Source organism: Rhizophagus irregularis, chromosome 25, assembly GCF_026210795.1.
Source record: "Rhizophagus irregularis chromosome 25, complete sequence".
Classification (NCBI taxonomy): Eukaryota; Fungi; Glomeromycota; class Glomeromycetes; order Glomerales; family Glomeraceae; genus Rhizophagus; species Rhizophagus irregularis.
Genome location: NC_089453.1, coordinates 3,101,247 through 3,120,155, shown reverse-complemented (window position 1 = coordinate 3,120,155; position 18,909 = coordinate 3,101,247). Strand labels below are relative to the sequence as shown.

At 28.9% G+C, this 18,909-nt stretch overlaps 4 protein-coding genes across 4 annotated transcripts; 3 read left to right on the top strand and 1 right to left on the bottom strand.

The window, feature by feature from the left end:
* Positions 1 to 4,607: 4,607 nt before the first annotated feature.
* Positions 4,608 to 5,199, top strand: OCT59_017099 (uncharacterized protein; the record flags this gene model as incomplete). Its single annotated transcript, XM_066146135.1, has 2 exons — positions 4,608 to 4,836; positions 5,030 to 5,199. 2 exons carry the CDS (start codon positions 4,608 to 4,610, stop codon positions 5,197 to 5,199), a joined length of 399 nt encoding a protein of 132 aa, XP_066003858.1.
* Positions 5,200 to 6,418: 1,219 nt separating this feature from the next.
* On the bottom strand, positions 6,419 to 7,502 carry OCT59_017098 (uncharacterized protein; the record flags this gene model as incomplete). Its single annotated transcript, XM_025333470.2, has 2 exons — positions 6,419 to 6,816; positions 7,016 to 7,502. The coding sequence occupies 2 exons, from the start codon at positions 7,500 to 7,502 to the stop codon at positions 6,419 to 6,421; spliced, it is 885 nt and encodes a 294-aa protein (XP_025172084.2).
* Positions 7,503 to 10,156: 2,654 nt separating this feature from the next.
* On the top strand, positions 10,157 to 10,693 carry OCT59_017097 (uncharacterized protein; the record flags this gene model as incomplete). Its single annotated transcript, XM_025327275.1, has 1 exon — positions 10,157 to 10,693. The coding sequence occupies one exon, from the start codon at positions 10,157 to 10,159 to the stop codon at positions 10,691 to 10,693; it is 537 nt and encodes a 178-aa protein (XP_025172083.1).
* Positions 10,694 to 16,783: 6,090 nt separating this feature from the next.
* On the top strand, positions 16,784 to 17,251 carry OCT59_017096 (uncharacterized protein; the record flags this gene model as incomplete). The annotated part of the gene is made up of 1 exon (XM_066146134.1): positions 16,784 to 17,251. One exon carries the CDS (start codon positions 16,784 to 16,786, stop codon positions 17,249 to 17,251), a length of 468 nt encoding a protein of 155 aa, XP_066003857.1.
* Between the last annotated feature and the right edge of the window lie 1,658 nt (positions 17,252 to 18,909).

Here is an 18,909-nt window from a genome sequence, read left to right as displayed (position 1 = left end):
AAAAAAAAATATCAAATCTTAAAATGAAAAAAAATAAAAATAAAAAAAAAAAACTCCACACTCCTGGTTAATACCTATCTATTTACCAATCCCTATAAAAAAATCCAAAAGAGTAGTTATGTTATCATTAGTTAGCTTGGAGATAAGAATGCCGAAAAGCCTGTATAATGTGTCTAGCTTTAATCGTAGCATTATATTAATAATTTTGTTGATCGTACTAACCATGAAATTCAATATATGGTTAGTTTGATTGCCCAAATATAGCTTAAACTTTTCCAGCATTTTTATATTAAGTGTAGGTTAAGTATAAGCTTCAAGCTTCAAGCTTCAAGTATTGAATCCGCAGTTAGCTTCTCTACGGATGGCAGGTTAATATATATTGAAAAAAATGACGATCATGTATGTAATCATGTACGTAACAAAATGTTAAATTGATTATTTATTAATAATTTATTTAATATGATAAAAAAAAAAGTACTATGAAAGCTATCGAAAAAAAAAATTTATTATCATAAAATAATATCAATAAAATAAATTGTTTTTTACTTTTTTTAATTTAAAAAAAAGATTATATTCTTTTACCATTATCAGTTAAATAAAAAAAAAAAATGGGATTTCAAATGTTAATGATTATGTAATCAAATTTTCCCATTTAAAGTTAAAAAAATCGGACAAATGATATAGAATTGGCACATCTATAAAAAAATATTTTTTTTACATGATATAAATATAATTACATCAAAAATTTGATCTTAAAGAAGTACAAGATGATGATAATTTATTTAAGAGTATCAAACTTAATGTTAATGAAAGGGAAATGTTGCTGACAATTGATAATAAAGCAATGTGTAACCGTAACGTTTAGACTAGCATGTATAAATAGTTTGAATTGCATAACTTGAAATCCCATGCATAATTAAAACCCGTGACATGCCTCCGCCGCAAAAATTCTTTTCTTGACCCTGTACCACTTACTTTCTTGACCCGCATAATATATTATACAATAAGCTGGTCAAGAAGATAACATGAGGGCGCCTCCGCCTGATCTATTTATATTCGATCCATGTGCATTCCAATCAACTAATCCAATTTCAGTTAATGAAACTTTATCTTAGAATTTTTTTTTTTTTTTTTTGATTATTAATTTTTTTTTGTCCGATTTTTTTTTTCATCTCTTTTCAAAATGAGAAATTTGCTTTTTCTCATTCTTTTTCCGTTTAGGTTTAATTTTTTTTTCCCAAACTGAAAAAATAATCCTATTGTTTCGGTCTTTTAAGACCGATTTTTTTTATATTAATTTTTTTTCGATCTTTTTTTTTAGATCGTATTGTTATTTTTTTAAAAAAATTTTTTTTTTCACTCTTTTTAACCCGAATTATTGTCCTTTTTTTTTCAGAAATTTTTTTCGGTACCTTTTTTTTCGGAAATTTCCCTTTTTTAAACCGATTTCTTTCTTTATCCTTTACTTTTCCTCAATTTTTTTTTGATTTTTTTTTTACTATTAAATAAAGAAATAAAATATTGTATTAAATATATTTACAAAATTATTATTTTTTTTAAAAAAAAATCAGGAGGATTGACCGACGTTGATAGAAAGATGATTAGGATTTTCAATTAAATTGAACGCTGGATAAAAAAAAATTGATATTTTTACAATATTTATAATTAATTAATTGAAGAAATTGATGATTTAATAAATAGATTATTATAACCAAATCCATATCCGAAATTCTCTAAAATCTAAATAATCACCAAATTTTTGAATATAGATTTTAATTCAAATGGTTTAGTTAAATTAATAATTTATCGAGTAAAATGAGTAAAATGAATATCAAAAAGAATAATAATAAATGAAATGAACAGATTCTAATACATTTAATTCAAATATTTTTCCTAAGTTGGTTATGAGTTTAAGATTGACGTAATATAAAATAATAATAAGAAAATAATTATAAAATTTATAATTAATTAATAATAATATAAAAATATTTGTAGTATTTTCATAAATATTAAAGTTTTTTCGAAAATACTTCTAAAAAGTTTAATCAATTTTTATTGATAATTATTTTTTCACAATTCCTTAATTAATCCGAATTCATTCTACACTTAAACGTCAAATCATTAATATAAATAGCTACTGTACATTATTGTAAATATGATTGGGAATTGCTAAACGTCGCCTGGGCGATTGTCACCTGAGTTTTTTTTAAATATGTCACATGATGTACAATATATAATGCTTAAATCGGCTGACGGCTGATTTTTTCAACTTGGTTAATTTTATCGGCTAAACTTAAAAATTTTATCGCAAAGATATTTTAAAATTTTTTTTGCAAACATATTTATCCAAAATAATCTTATCTAATGAAATTTTAATTGCTATTATTAAAATTTAAATCACACATTTACGATTTTAAAGAAAAAAATCACTGTATTTATTTTTTAATGAAGTGATACACTGATACAAATAAAAGAAAAGTAAATTACAATGATCAAGAAAAAAGATGCTAATAAAAAAATGAAATAACAGTGAAACAATGAAAACTGAAAAGTAATAGAAGATGAAAGGGAGTAAAAAGAGTAATGAGAAGGGATAGGAACAAAAAAGAAAAATAGGATATGATGGGAGATGAAGAGGAGTGATGGCAAGATGAAGAGGAGTGATGGGAGATGAAAAGGAGCGATGGGAAGATGAAGAGGAATAATGAGAAGATGAAGAGGGGTAATGGAAGACGAAAAGGAGTGATGGGGACAAAAAGAAGTGATGGAAGATGAAGAGGAGTGATGGAGATGAAAAGGAGTGATAAGACAAAAAGAAATGATGGGAAGTAAACAGGAAAGTAAAGGAAATAATGGAAAATGACAAGATGTAATAGAAAATAATGGGAGACGAAAAGAATGAAATAATGAGAAGTAATAAGAGGTGAAAAATGATGAGAGACAAAAAATAAAAAAGTGATCATAATAGGAGGTTAGGTAGCAAAAAGTAATGATAGGAAACCAAGTAAAAAATAAACCATAAAGTAAAAAAAAATGAAGGTAGTAAGAAACGAAATATAAGATAGAAACAAAATAAAAAAAAATAAATAAAAAATAAAAAACATATCTTTATTAATTGTAGAACCGAAAGAACTAATAGATCTAATAAAATGAAATAAAATTAGCCCTATAAAAATTTTTATCCGTTATTTCTGTAAAAACTCCGTAAAAATGAGCCTTTCACGGATCCATTCACGGAAAATGTAAATAATTCGATATATTCCGCGATATAAGGTTATTAATTCCGGAAATATGAGCCTTTTACGGAAAAAATATGGAATATAAAAAACGGATTGACTTTTTTTACAGGGTAGTGAAAAACGAAATATGAAACAGAAACATAAAAAAATAAGAAACGAAATGTAAAGTGAAAAACAACTTAACCTTAATTGCAGAACCGGAAGGACTAAAAGACCTAAAAATAATGAAATAGAGTTAGTAAGAAACAAAGTGTAAGAATGTAAGTTAGAAATAAAAATAAAAAAAGAAAAAGAAAATACCTCGAGACCGAAAGAACCGAGGAAACGAACCTCAACCTATAATGAAAATTAGATTCGATAAATAAACATGACGCGATCATGTGGTCAATCTGGCCAATCAAAAATATTAAATCTGCCACATGATCGAAGACCCAGCAGGCGATGTTTACCATTAATACACATTATTTTATTAATTTTAATAACTAATTATTACCTATATTAAATTCCTAATTATAAACAAAAAACTGCTGTAACCGTCTTTAATTTACTTAGTATTACATTATAATACTGAAATTTTCTATTTAAACAAACTCATTGGTCCCGGTGCGGAGCAACGGGTAACTGCTAGTATTAACTGAAAAAATATTAGAAGGCGTGCCAATTTGATTCCTGACGCCACCCTAGTTTTAAACTAAATTTCCAAGAGATTTGCCTAAAAGAAGGTTATTCAAATTTGCTCCTTTCTCACATGAAATTAATAATGATGATCATAAAAACAATAAAATGCTAAATAAAAATAAAACTTATAATACAATTTAAATTTACTAAACTGATAAAATTTTGTAAACCACATTTGGATTTAACTATTTCTTTTATCTGTAATTAAACTTACTGTTGCAAAAAAAACAATGTTTGTTTGGAGTTGTGTGTAACGATTCAAATTGAAGGATCGTCATCAAGTACTTTTAACGCCAACTTTTAACGTCAATATCAATAAAACGCCAAATACAGCTAAATTTATTTATTTTTGTTTATTTTTATTCACAAAGTGAACGAGGTTACAGTACAGATAATACAGCTAAATTTAGTAATTAATATTTGAATTTTTTCCATAAAAGTGATTTACTAACATTTCACGTGCCAATTTATTTCGTTTTGAAATGAAAATTGTTACAAATCTTGTGTTACAAATCAGATTATTTACATATCATATTCGTATTCGTATAAATTTTATAATCATATCTATCTCAACGATATTTATACGACGTCTCATAATAGCGTCTGTAAAAAGAAATATATAATATATACATCATAAATAAATCCTGATAAATAATACATATTTCAAACAACTTACACTATAAACGCAAAATGACCGACTCAAGTTCTTTAACTCCTACTTCTCACGATGATGATAGTTTCAATATTTTATCAAATGTTGATACTATTGAAGAATCAAATGAAAATATGTCTCATGTAACATCTCCTTCTATTCAACGACATGATGACAAAATTGATATTAATCAAGAAAATGTTGTTATGTCAGAATTCTCATTCTTTTATAGACCATGCAACGATTTTCAAATTTATCATGTCGTCTGTAAAGAAAAAACTTCTGACGAAATTGTATCTCGATTATTATTAAATAATTGCTTATATTCATCTCATTATCTTTTTTCAAATGATCTTTTTGTGTTCTATTTTCAACAACCGAATGATAAAAGAATTTACCAAATAGCCTGCGAAATGGTTCCACATTCATTTATTCTTCAGTATTTAAATTTAAATATTAGTTTATGGTGTCGAAATAAAGCAAGATGAGCATCGACAGCAACAACAACAACAACGACACCAGGAATTTTCCGATAGACACAAAGAAAATTTGGAGTTTCATTTGAAACAGTTTCTTTTTGATTATTTGACTCCAAAAGAAGATAATTTTATTGATGAAAATAATTTGTGAAATTAATTTTGTGAAGAACCTCACGATTTGTAGCAACAATAGTGAAACAAATGTTTATGAAAATTTATTATTATTATTTTTAGACTTGTTTTATTTTTTTATATTTTATTTTTGTTACTATTGTTTTTATTATTTATTGTTTTTATTATTATTCCCGAGATTTTAAATAAAAATTAATATTTTTTAACGGTGGAAAAATAAAAAATTCATGCGCGCCACACAACATTCACGTGATAGATTGAGGCATCACGTGATATAAGTCGAAGTTGTAAAGGTATTGTTAAACTTAAGATTTCCTTTAAGTTTTTTTTATAAATTCTATATATTCTACAACATTAAATAAATCCTTTAATTTTGGCAAAGTTTCAAAAGTTTTAAATGTTTCTTTACAAATAATATCCTAAATTCGAGAATCATTTTGCGATTATAAAAGAATGAACGATTAACCGCCTCTTTACATAGGTTATGTGGACTGAAGTTATTACCTGACTGATAATTTGTTTATTTTTTGTCATCTAAGATGTCTTTAATATTTCATTAGATGCAAATATTGTATAAGATAATATCAGCAGTTTGCAATTAATGAATTGTAATTATAATATACGTCAACAAAAAATGATGACGATAAACAATTTTTTTCATGTAAGACAACAAAAGAATTTATTTTAAATTTATTAAAAATTGAAATCCTGCTTGTCAATAACCTAACTAAATTTATTTATGTTCCTTAAAAATTTTAAGAGTACTTTACCGAAATAATAAAAATAATGCCGGGGTGAAATTTATCCGATGCACGTTACAGCTGATCCTGAGCAATTATTGATCAACGCACGTAATGTAAAAGAAGTTCTCTCAAGAAATTCAATAAGGAAATAAAAAATTTTTTTTCCAATTTATCACATGTTTTATTTATATTTATATTTATCGATTAATTACACTTTAATATTTATTTAATATTTATAATAGTTACATTAAAAAATATACATTTAAGAAAATCTATTCTATATAATTATTTCATATTCATATACGACCAAATTTCTCGGATTTTAAAACCGGAAATTTGATCGATAAAAAAAATTGTTCCTTAGAGAAATGACGAAGAAAAAAAAAGAAAATCTTCTAAATTAGCATTTATTTATTAAGCGATTATTAAGATATTGGTATAGATTCTGTTTTTGTTCTGATGTAATAGTACTGTAAGGAGAAACTAATTTACATGTTATTTTATAAAATCTATTTGTATATTTATTTTCGTAAAATAATTAACTTCATTTTCATTAATTTGTAAATTTTCTTTGTTAATTAATGAATCATTTAACATTTTTATGACAATATCGGATGATGTCTCTTCAAATTCAACTTTGTAAACGCAATCATCATTAGTTGGACTGAAAAAGCGAGGTTGACTATTATCCTCATGAAACATTTGATGAGTTGGATCTTGTACGGTATAATCTTGGTAATTATTATGGCTGGTCTGTTCAACGGTAATAGCAGTGTAATCATTTATATTTAAAGCGTCATCCATTCCGTTATTAAATTGAGGATTATTAGCGTATTGATATAATGGAGTTTGTACGTTATAATCCCGATAATTCCGTTTTATAGAAATACTCACTGTAAAAAATCTGATCCGTGTTTTATCTTTCCATGTTTTTTCCGTGAATGTATCATTTTCATGGAATTTATAGCCTTAAATCATGGAAATTTTCATCTCGCTAACACGGATATCCGTGAATGTATCATTTTCACGGAATTTTTACGGAAGACACGGAGAAATAATGGAAATATTCGGATAAAAATTTTTTATGGGGACTATCATTCATGTTTAAGGTAGGGTTCACTTTTTCGGTATTATAATGGAGTGATTGAGATTGCCGATAGGCTGAAGTTTGCATATTGTAATCTCGGTAATTTCCATTGCCGATCTGTTCTCTAAAATGAGAATCATTAATGTATGAATGAGACTGCCGCTGATAGACTGGAGCTTGTACATTATAAACTCGACTGTCATTGAAGCTGGTCCGTTCTTGGGGAGCTGTCACATTGTAATCATTCACGTTTAAAACGGGGTTCGCTCTAAGATGAGAATCATCAATATATGAATGAGACTGCTGATAATCTGGAGCTTGTACATTATAATCTTGAGTATTACTGAAGTTCTCGGAAGCTGTCATATTATAATTATTTACATTTAAATTCGTCAAATTTTCCATTCGTTCAATATCATCAGAATAAGGTGTAATTCTATCATTTTGGAAGGTTTCAATGTTTGAACGGATTTGCGTATAAGTTGGGTACATATTCCAGACTTGATTTATCAGTTGAAAAGAAAAAAGACAAATAAAAAAATGAAAAAGAGAGAGATTTAAAAAAATTTAGAAATTTATTGATATCAATTTGATTTTATGTATATACAGTATATATATACAGTATATATGCGTGTATAGAGGGTGTAAATTTTTTTACACGAGAGTTATTACGTACAATATAATATATTTGTTAAAAAAAAAAGAGTAAAAAATTGTTGTTTGTTGAGTTGTTAAATTTGGACCTTTATATATACGTTTTATCGGTGATGATCACTTGTGATCACTTGTGATTGCTTGCGCAGTTAACCGTTATTAAAAAAGTTTTTTATTATCGAAATTTTATATATCATACTTCATAAAATATATAATAAATATATATTATATATTATATATTTATAATTTACAAAATATAAATTTTTATAATTCTTAATAAAGGAACCATGCGCTCTAGTTTGTGTATCATTTTAGTAAAAAAGTATAGAAAATGGATTTATTTTTTTGGATTTTTTGAAAGTTACTTTTTATTTAAAAAAAAAAGAATGTTCAAATCGAAAGGTTCTTTTTTTTTATTAAAATAGTTTAATGAACTCAAATAAGAATATATTTGGTCGGATTAATTTATTAAATTAAAGGAAAAGAAAAATCGGCAAAAATATTAATCCCTTAAACACACACTGTATCTGTATACACAAAAAAAAAGAAGAATCCTCTACACATAAAAAAAAAAAAAAAAAAAAAAAAAAAAAAAAAAAAAAAAAAAAAAAAAATTTTAAATTCCTTTTAAATTTAAAAGGACCATATGATATAATAATTTTTGTATGTTAATTAACGCTTTTATTTGCTTTTACTGTATTACTTAATCATATTATTATGGCAAATTATCGGAGTAATCTTCAAAGTCACTCCGAGAATTTCGGTGGAAATTTCTCATAAAAGCAAAATGAAGATCATATAAGTATGAAAAAAATTTTTCCATGCATATTAAAGAACATTCGATGAATTCGATGATCATAAGAATTCCATGAAACATTTCTCTGGCGCAGTGAATATCAATGGAAATTCATAAAATAAATAAAAAAAAGTATAAATAAAATAATATCGTTTATAATAACCGGAATAACCGAAATCGTTCGTAAATATATATTAAAAATAAGTATTCTATATGTTTCTAGAATCAATAGAATGTTTTTTTTTTTGTGCCAAGATTTTATTTATTTATTTATTTGTAAGAACCACAAAATCATATGTAACGGCACAGCAATTGTTCCTGAACCGTGGTAAAAAGAAAAATTTCCTATTGGATAAAATAAAATGTGAAAATGACATAAAAATTTTATAATATTGTATATACTATATTCTTTTAATTAATGAAGTATTTAATATATAACTATCTTATTTATTATATACTTTAAATTAGTTTATTTATACAATGCTTTATTTAGGTTTATTAATATTATAATTGTTTACAATTGCTTACAATTAATAAAATTTTTTTTAAGCCAACTTTTAATCATCGGAATTGTAGTCTTTGAAATCTCCGAAATGAAAGCTTATAGTAGAAACTGACGGAAATTGTTTTTTTTCAAAGATAAAGATAATAATAATTTTTTTTTTTTAAGTATGTTATTTACCTTTTAACCGAAAATTAAAATATTAAATATTAACAAAAGTAAAAAATACGTAAAAATAAAAAATAACTATTATTTGATAAATTATAATGGTTAAAGTAACTTTTGTTAAGTTACTGTGCGTAAATGTTCAATAAAACTTACAAAAAATAGATAAAAAAAAAAATTTAATAAATTGTCTGGAAAGACTGACTGAGAACCCTTTCTAAGGAAACCCTACGAAGGGGGAGTACTAATGGTTGGCGCAAATCAGGGCGTAACCGTACCACCGCGACGAATTCTTTATAAGAGTAAATAAAATTATACACATTATTTTATTTATATGCTTTTTGCAATAAAGTATTATAAATAAATTAAATAAATAATGATTATTTATATGGTGCTGTAATTAAATATTAACTTGTCCTTTTCTATCCATTATTACGTGATCTGTGACTCTGTATTACATGTGATCAAATAAATTAAAGAACATCCAAACGTATTTATCTTCACATCTACATGTTAACTCTTCACTATTCAAAAGATGATACATAAACTTCAATACATAATATGTAACAAGGTCATAATTTGACCAGAATTATTATTATCATCAAATGCTATATGTGATTTATAATTTTGGTAACGCAGATATTTTTATAAAGGATGTATTCAGTTTATTAAATTTGTATTCCAATTGTATAATTCAAAAAGTACGCATATAAAAACAAGATAACTTCATTCTATTTGCAACGGTGGTTATCCTTCAAAGCTCATTGCAGCACAACTCAATTAGGAAATTGATCAAAGTAGTATGCGATCGCCAAAATATTCAAAAACTTATATAAAAGATTGCAAGAGAAATCTTTTTTTTTCTCAACTTAAAGCTTTTCGTTCAATTAAAAGAAACCATTTTGTGAAGTAAGATTTTTTAATAGTGTGTTCTTTCACAGTGTACAGTTTATACAATAGTTTCTAATATCACGATCTTTTTATTTTTTTAATTAATTCCCTTTGTTTAGAAAAAATACTCGATCCAGCATGAATCAAAATAACCAACTACCTCCGTTTAACGCTATTTATCCGAACTCCAATAATTACAACATCTTTACTGTCTCGCCGCAACAGAATCTTACATCTGCAAACACTCTTAACATGACTTCTGCGGATACCGTTCATCCTAAAACGCAAACTTATCAACTTACCAATATACTTTTCCATCCTACCACCTTTTTTTATCGACCACCGAATGATTTATGTCGTTATTACGTTAATTGTAAGGAGATCTGTCTCGATACCGTTGAATATTTAATAAATAAACATATAAAAGAAAATAACATTCAATCTAACGAAAATGAATGTATTTTCTACTATCGGCAACAACATGACGCCAGATTTTATCAGGTATCATGCGAAATCGTTTCCCAACTTTTAATTGATAATTGTTTAAACAAAAATTTTCTTGGATTTGAACTTCAAAATTCGGAACAACAAGAGCATTTAGTATTTACTATTAATCAAAAAGAGAATCTCGAATATTATTTAAGGCAATACTTAAGCTTTCAATTACTTAACTAGATTAGAAATTTTCGTAAATCTATCCCCCTATAAAAAATATGTATACGGAAAGGATACGTTTTGTATACATTTTATGTACGTTTCTATAGATTCCGTATATTTAATAAGTAATTCATTTTTGAACATTTTTTTAAAAAACTAATGTATAAGAAATGTATACGGAAAAAATTAATCATGCGGAATGTATATGGAATTTTTAAACTTAATATTTTTAGAAGATAATTTTACAAAAATTCCGTATCATAACACGAGATCACATGATTGTTTATTGTTTTGTTATGATACGTTTTTTGTTTTTTATATAAACCCTTACTTTGATGAGTTTGATCTTCCGATCTTCCTTTCTGTCTTTCCTTTCCTTTCTCTTTCTCTTGTCTTATTTTTGTTATTTTTTCTAAATTTTTCTTCTTTCTTCGTCACCCCTTTTAAAAATAATTTTTTTTTTGTACCTCACTTTAAAAAATTTTTTTTTCGTCACTCTCCTTTGAAAAAAAATTTTTTTTCATCACTCCCTTAAAAAAAAATTTTTTCTTTTATTCCCACTCTTCTTTTTTTTAAAAAAAATTTCTTCTTTCTATTTCTATTTCCTCTTTATAAAAAAATTTTTATTTTTCTAACTTTGACGTCCTCCCTTTAAAAAAAAATTTTTTTTTAACTTTCCTAACTTTGTTATCCCTCTTTTTAAAAAAATATTTTTTTTGGTTTATTCTTTATTCCCCTTTCTTCTTTATTTATATTTAATTTCATAGGCCAGCAGATTTTTTTTGTGAGAATATTCAGTTTCTTTTTTTTTTTTTTTGTATGTTGGGTTCAGATTCTTTTCTTTTTGTAGGTTGTTTCAGTTTTGTTGCTTCAGAGTCTTCTTTTTTTGTAGGTCAGTTTTGGATTTATTTTGTTGTTTTGGTTTCTTTTTCATTAGACGCCTCATAATTCTTTTCTTTTATGTAGGTCAGACATTCTGGAGTTCTCTTTCTTTTTTTGTAGGAATGCTGACCTTTGGTGACTTGGACGATTGCAGATGGGGGGTTTTGTTTCCAATCTTTTTTTTGTTCTTTTAGGTTGTTTGACTACAAATGAACCTGAACTTATAGATAATTTAGGTTGCAATAGGTGGTTTTAATAAAGAGGGAATTTTCATAATGTATTTGTACTTTATTAAATTAAATAAAAAATAAAAAATAAACAAAGTGAAATTAGATTTATGTAAATACAATTATAGTAAACTGTAATACAAATAGTAAATTCAGTGACCAAATCGTATAAATTTCGTGATAAAATCAGTGATCAAATCATGTAAATTCCATATAAATCCCGTGCAAATTCCGTATCCAAACCATATTTTTGGTGATACGGAATTGTGCATTTTTCCGTATCCTATTATGATACGTTATTTCTAAGGAAAAAAAATCGTATAAAAACTTTATAAAAAACGTATCCAATTTTTTTATAGGGTCCGGTTTATAATTTTAAGTAGTATTATCGTTTATTATATTTATAAAAGAGAATCCGTCTTTTATATTATTATTATTGTAGTTATTTTTGAATTATAAGTTTATGAAATAAAGCTCAATAAGATTTTTATTATGACCTTATTTCTCTATTTTTAGGAGCAACTTTTTTGTAACTGATCGGCAACAGTTGTGTATATCTATTTGTTAAGACACAAAAAGTACCAGTCACGTTTTTCCATCGTCGATTAATTGATTATAGTTAGGCCGCACCAATTCAATGTTTCGTTTAACATAACCCCCCCCCCCTGTTTTTGGATTTTTTATGTAAAAAAAATACATGTAATTTAGGCCAGAATTAGACAAATCTTTAAGTTTTAGCCAGAATTATCATCCAAAATTTTTGCTCACTCTTTTGGTCAAAATTTTGGCTAAAATTAATGGTAATTCTGGCCATGTATTTTATTTTATGTATTATTTTTTGTTCCCCCCCCCCCCCCTAGATTGGGACCCCTATGTTATGTTAAACAAAGAATTGGCTTGGAGCGGCCTTATTTAAAACTAATAATATGTAAACAAGCACATGAATAAATTAGTAAATTCGCCCTACTTTGTTTGAAAGTAAAAATTGTAAAATAATAAAATAATGTGTAATAAATGTATAATACTCTAAAACGATTATTCTAGCGACTGTAAAAGTGCACAGATGACGGACGGACATTTTGTATCACTTTTGCCGCAGAAATAAATGATTTCTTCGTTACACTTTCGGATACTAGCGATCTTATCATAAAAAGATTGTTTCATATATCTATTTAGTAAATACTCGATTAAATTATATAGTCTTGACGTAAGTTATTTATTTCAGAACAATTCATGTCCTAACAATTAAATTATCTTTTGAATCAAAGTAATCAAAAAGAAACTGCCTCAAGTGAAACTCAAGATTTCCTTCGTGCCTCAGAAATTCTTGCTATTCATTTTATTTTAATTTAGTGAATAATAATTACATAAAATACTATTTTTGATGGAAATATAAAATTATCCGATGTCAGTCACAGTTAAAATATTTGATAAAATTTATCCAGCGTCCATCGTTATGGTTACGAATCACTTAAAATAATACTAGTGTTACCGGACAATAAATAAAATATATAATTGTATGGATCGACCATTTTTATTTGTCAAAAGAATTTCACTAAGGAAATCTTATTTACTCTTATTTGAGTATATCCTTACTCAGTCCGGTCCGATGATCTTTCTGAGTCCAGTCATGTGAATTTTTAATACAGACCGAATTTAAACTCTTCTGGATTCTAGTTAGTGGATCAAAGAGTTAGAAAATGTACACTTTATCATCAACCTTGGACATCGCAATTGCCAATTAAAGAGATATTAAAAATGTTTAGTTTATTTTCATAACAATACATTTATGCACTTGTAAAAATAGAATTATGCTTAATATAAACACTTTTTTTTTTGAAAAAAAAAATAAATTTTAGAAGTTCTATTAATAATTGTTTTATGTGAATATTTCAAAAATTCATTGTAGATCGCCCAACACATGACTTACTACAGGGGAAAACCAAAAGTAAAATCGGTAACAGACGTCAAAATTTATTACTTTGATCTTAAATTTGGAATAAAAATAAAATTGCTTTAAACCATTTATATTATAGTTTAATTATTTTATATTTACATTTGTGTTAAAAAAAAACGCCGTATATCTTTGCCACAAATGTATTCATTTTACAGATCATTATTCTAGCTATAATTAGTGATACGCAAAGACACCGATCAACTTTTTTTTTGAAAAAAATAAAAAATTCATGGCAGAATTATAAAAAACTTATGTCAAAGATTATTTAGTTTTTTTTTACTAGATCGGTTTTTAATTTTATCGTTATTAAAATATGTCAATTTATATAAGATAAAATAAAATAATACAAGGGATAATACAAGGGAACCGGACAATTAAGTTAGAAATTGAAATAAAAAAAATGTAAGACGAAACTAGTTAGCTGACAATATTGTCATTGAATAAGGGATTAACGTAACCATAACATTAACACCATTGTCATTCATCTCAGGACTTATGAAGTACACTATCACTAAGAAATTACGCCGCCTCTTTCACTATCTGTCTATAAAAAAAAAAATACCAATTAATTAATTAATTCAAAGAATATTTTAACTGTTACATTATCTTACCATTCAGATAAAACTGGAGTGCAGCAGCTCTTCGCCTTACTTCGCAACGTTGCAACGACTCTATAATTTGTTGGATTGACGTGGTTGCACCATTCTCAAAATGAAAGCCCTGGTATAATTGGCATTTGATTTCTTTCGGAACACATAAAAAAACCCAAAGATGAGGTCTAACGACTGGTAGCTTCATAGCGAATATGGCATATGGCTACTGCTTACTGGTCAGATACCGTGGTCAGATGAATCTGAAGTAGTAGTATCCTATACTATTATCATATTTAGAATTAGTCCGTGATCCTAATACATATAAGTAACTTATTAAAAAATTGCATGTCAAACCTATAATATTATCTAATGCGGCACTTCGTTTCCAATAGTAAATTCCAATAGTAAATAATTATTTATTTACAGCCATTTTCATAAGTTACACTTGGTATTTTTGTCATAAAACTCTGTAAAGGTTAAAATAAAAAAAAACCATAAACATAAAAATTAATATATTTCAGATATACAAATCACGTTTCAGGTTGGAGACTTAGAAAAACTAAATAAAAAAAAACAGATGACTCATATAATACCGTATAATAATATCTTTGAAGATATGATCGACAATTTGATGAATTCTAATTGGATCATTTCGTGATGTTGATTTTTAATGAAATTTTCGGTATTTACAATTAATTTGTTCAACAAAAGCGACAGTAATATAATTTTTTTTTTGTTTTTTATAGTTGTCTACACGTCCTGTATAAAAGATAACTATTTAAATTAAAAAAAAATTTCAGAAAAAATGATCACGTGTCTGAGTTTCTTCGGAGTAAAAACTGGAGTTTTTTCCAGAATTTTTTTTTTATGGGGAATAATTTAATATAATAATACATAATCAATTACGCGACGCGCCAACGTGATGACAATTATTGATAAATATAGATAAATTGATCAGATTGATTAGTAACTATGTTGACATTAAAAGCGCGGCGCTGTGCTGTAATGAGTCATTTATATACAAAATATACTATTGCTATTACATAATTTATAAAAATATTGTACAACAATAAAACATATAAAATGACCTTATTTCCTTTTTTTTTTCTTACAAAAATTTTTTTTCTTACAAAATTTTACACAATAACACACAAACCATCAAAGAAAATATACTAGAAATTTTTGCGAAGTCAAAAATTTTTCGAGCGTTACATACCTAACAATACGCTTCAAAATTTTTTGCATGATAATATGTTTTATAGACTTAGACACGAATTTAAAACACACTATCACTATGTCTCCATATGAACAATATAAACCAAAGGCTAGTAATAATGTTGTTTCCAAGTTCTAAACTCTCCTAACAAAAAAAAAGATGGCAGGACGGTCCATACGAACAACAAAAGTCGGTCAAAAACAAACAACTACTTCGCTTTATTGTGTGGCGCAGTAACAGCAACTTGACTATACAGCGCCTGAAAAAAATGTCATGAAAATGGCCGGCATTACGGAACTTGACTGAAATTAAGTGTGCGCACATGTGACGTATAGTGCGTGATGAGTAGGATTTTGTTACTAAAAAAAATTTCTGTCCCTCAGATACTTATGAAAAATGGAAACAAAGAAGTGCGTGACGCCGGTAAAAATCCCACGTGATTTTTTGTGACATTTTTCAGGTTACGTTGGGAAAATCCGTAACTTACAAAACCATCCCCAAGTAGGTAATTTCATGTTTATCATCAGACTTTGAATGACTGTAAGGGTTACTTGCTTAGTGAGTGCACTAATCTTTTTGTACATTTTTGTACTTAGTCAAGCCAACATGCACAGGAGTTGAGTGGCGAATAAAAGATCTCACCATCTTAAAATCTTTTATTGTGTCATCGGGCTGGTAGTGTGTCTCGCTAGCGCTCACCCCACCTCAGCCTCACGGCCTCGCAGTACTTACATCCCTCCTCCATGAGGTAGGGAACCCCCCATAGATCCTCCACAATTCTCCACATAGATCCTCCACAAAAATATATAACAAAAAAGGATAAAATAAGGGAAAAGAGAGGAAAATAAGAGGGAATCGGAGAAGTGTGGAGGATGTGGAGGATGTGGAGGACGTTTTAAAAAAATCGGGAGAGGGATCCCCCCAGAAAAAAGTTTTGATTTTACCCCCCAGATCCTCCACATCTTCCACATCTTCCACACGTACAGGATTCCATTCATTTTCCTATTGGAAGCAATGAGATAGCAAACCAGGTAAGTTATTAGCAGGTAAGTCCCTAGAAGGCCTGTAGAGCCATAGAGATATAACCGGGTAGGAGCACGGATCTTTGGAAAAAATATATTCGGCAATTGAAGATTAGGTAACTATAAATTAGTACTCGATTTGATAGAACAAAAAATGACATATACCGTAGAAAAGTTGGCAGGAATCTTTGGCCGCACAGTCCCCGATGTTATGGGTATCAATAGGGAGATCCTAAAAAGCCACCAAAACCTGCACGCAGTATCAGTAATCCCCGAACTTGTAGGCCATATCCTGGAACGTATTCCAAGTAGCAATTTTGGACCGCATCTTCTAGAAGTCAGCCCAATCTGGAGAGCCGAAGCTGAACAAGTACTCTGGAAGCGGCATAAAGAAGCTGAGAAGGTATACAAACAGGCAGTAGACTACTACAGGGAGGCCATTGACAATTTCAATGAAGCCGATCAGAAAAAATACACTAGGTTCGCAGGAATGGTGGCAGTAGAAAGAGCTCTCCTCAGATGTGACTTTATAATGCAAGAGTCCGACTGGGAGAAATGGACTCAAATAACGTATAACATCCAATTGCTTAAAGAAGGCCGCACTCTTGATGACTCAGACGATGAATCAGATGATGGAGAGGTATCTCTCGATGACTCAGATGATGAGGAATACTTTTAGAAGGCGATACTAATCCGTCTTCCTCTTTTTTGCCTCCTTAAGGCATTTATCAATACACTGTTTACACGCGTCATCAGCCTCTAAAATTTTTTGCCCGAGTTTTTTGCATTGCCGATTGTACGCCGTCTGATGTCTTTTAGCTGCGGTTTCTTTTTTCTTCTCCTTGGTTTTCTTTTTGATAACCCAGTCTATCCCAGTAAAAGTATTCTTATGCATCCCACAAACTACACAGTCACCATGTAAACGATAGCGGCCATTTGTGGTCATATCTTGTATTTCACTAGCAGTCTCGGTTTCCTTCTTACACTTTAGGCAGTAAAATCGTGTCATCTTAAGATTTGAAGTCCGAAATCTTTCCTTTAATTTGTCGTAATATGTCGCATTTAGAGAATTACTACAAATACTACAATCTCTCCAGAGTACCGGCACGAATTCTAAAAGGTGAGGAGCACTACAACCTATATAAAAAGCCCCTAAAGGAGAAGTCATCAGAGCGTCCACGAGTAGTTGTATGGAAACCAAATGCAACACATCAGGAGATCTTGCAGAGATGCCAGTCGACCCCAAAGGATTCCACTATTTCCTCGTAGTGGTGGAAGTCGCGGGTAAACAAGTCAATGCAGAACCCCTAAAGGATAAGACTGCAAATAGGATTCTAAACGGGTTTGTCAAAATCTACAGAAGAAATCGTATTAAGCCACCAACACACAGACTGGAGACAGACTCCGGATCAGAATTCACTAACGACCAGGTACGTGATTTTTTCCTGAACAGCCTAGGGGTAATGATGAGGTTCGGCGAACCAGGAAGACACAAACAGCAATCATATGCTGAACGAGCCATCCAAGCAATCCAGGAACCTCTCCTAAAACGAATGGTGGCACAGGAGTTGAAGACCGGGGTGACATCCGTGGAATGGTCAGAAGATTTCCGTGATGTAGTTAATAAAATAGATGAAATCTGGCAGAGAAATCCCCCAGACATTCCGACAGGGTCACCCAAAGTGTCAAAAAAGACGGAACTTCTCTCTGAAGGAACACATGTCCGAGTCAAGTTAGATGAACCTATTTCAGTACTCGGGAATAAACTCCATGGAAAATTTCGTACAGGTGACATAAGATGGAATCCCAATATCCGTGTCATCAAAAAAATGATCCTCTCACCCGAACAGCCTCCTACGTATCTTCTTGATGGACCACACGGGCGTCTAGGTGTATCCAGATGTGCGTACACCCGAAAAGAGTTGCAGATTGTTCCAGAAAATGAACATCCCCCACCTGACTCCGTGATAAGAGGGCAACCCGAAAGATTTGTACCTGAGCGGATACTCCGGCATCGCATCAGGAAGGGTCAAGACCAGTATCTAGTCAAGTGGGAACGATACCCAGATACCGAAGCCACTTGGGAACCCGCTGACCGGTTGGAGGAGGATGTCCCTGCCTTAATCCGCAAGTTTTGGGAATAAAAAATAAATATTCCCTATTTTTTGTCTCCTCGATTCACATCAGAAACTATTGGGATAAAAACATTCTTCTCATTACAAGTAAGGGCGATATGTTCACGTGATTCATGGACATCATAATTGTAACGTTTCAGACACGTCCGGCTCAATCCAATCTCCCTATGCTTGTAATCGCTTAAAACCGCGAGATTCTTAG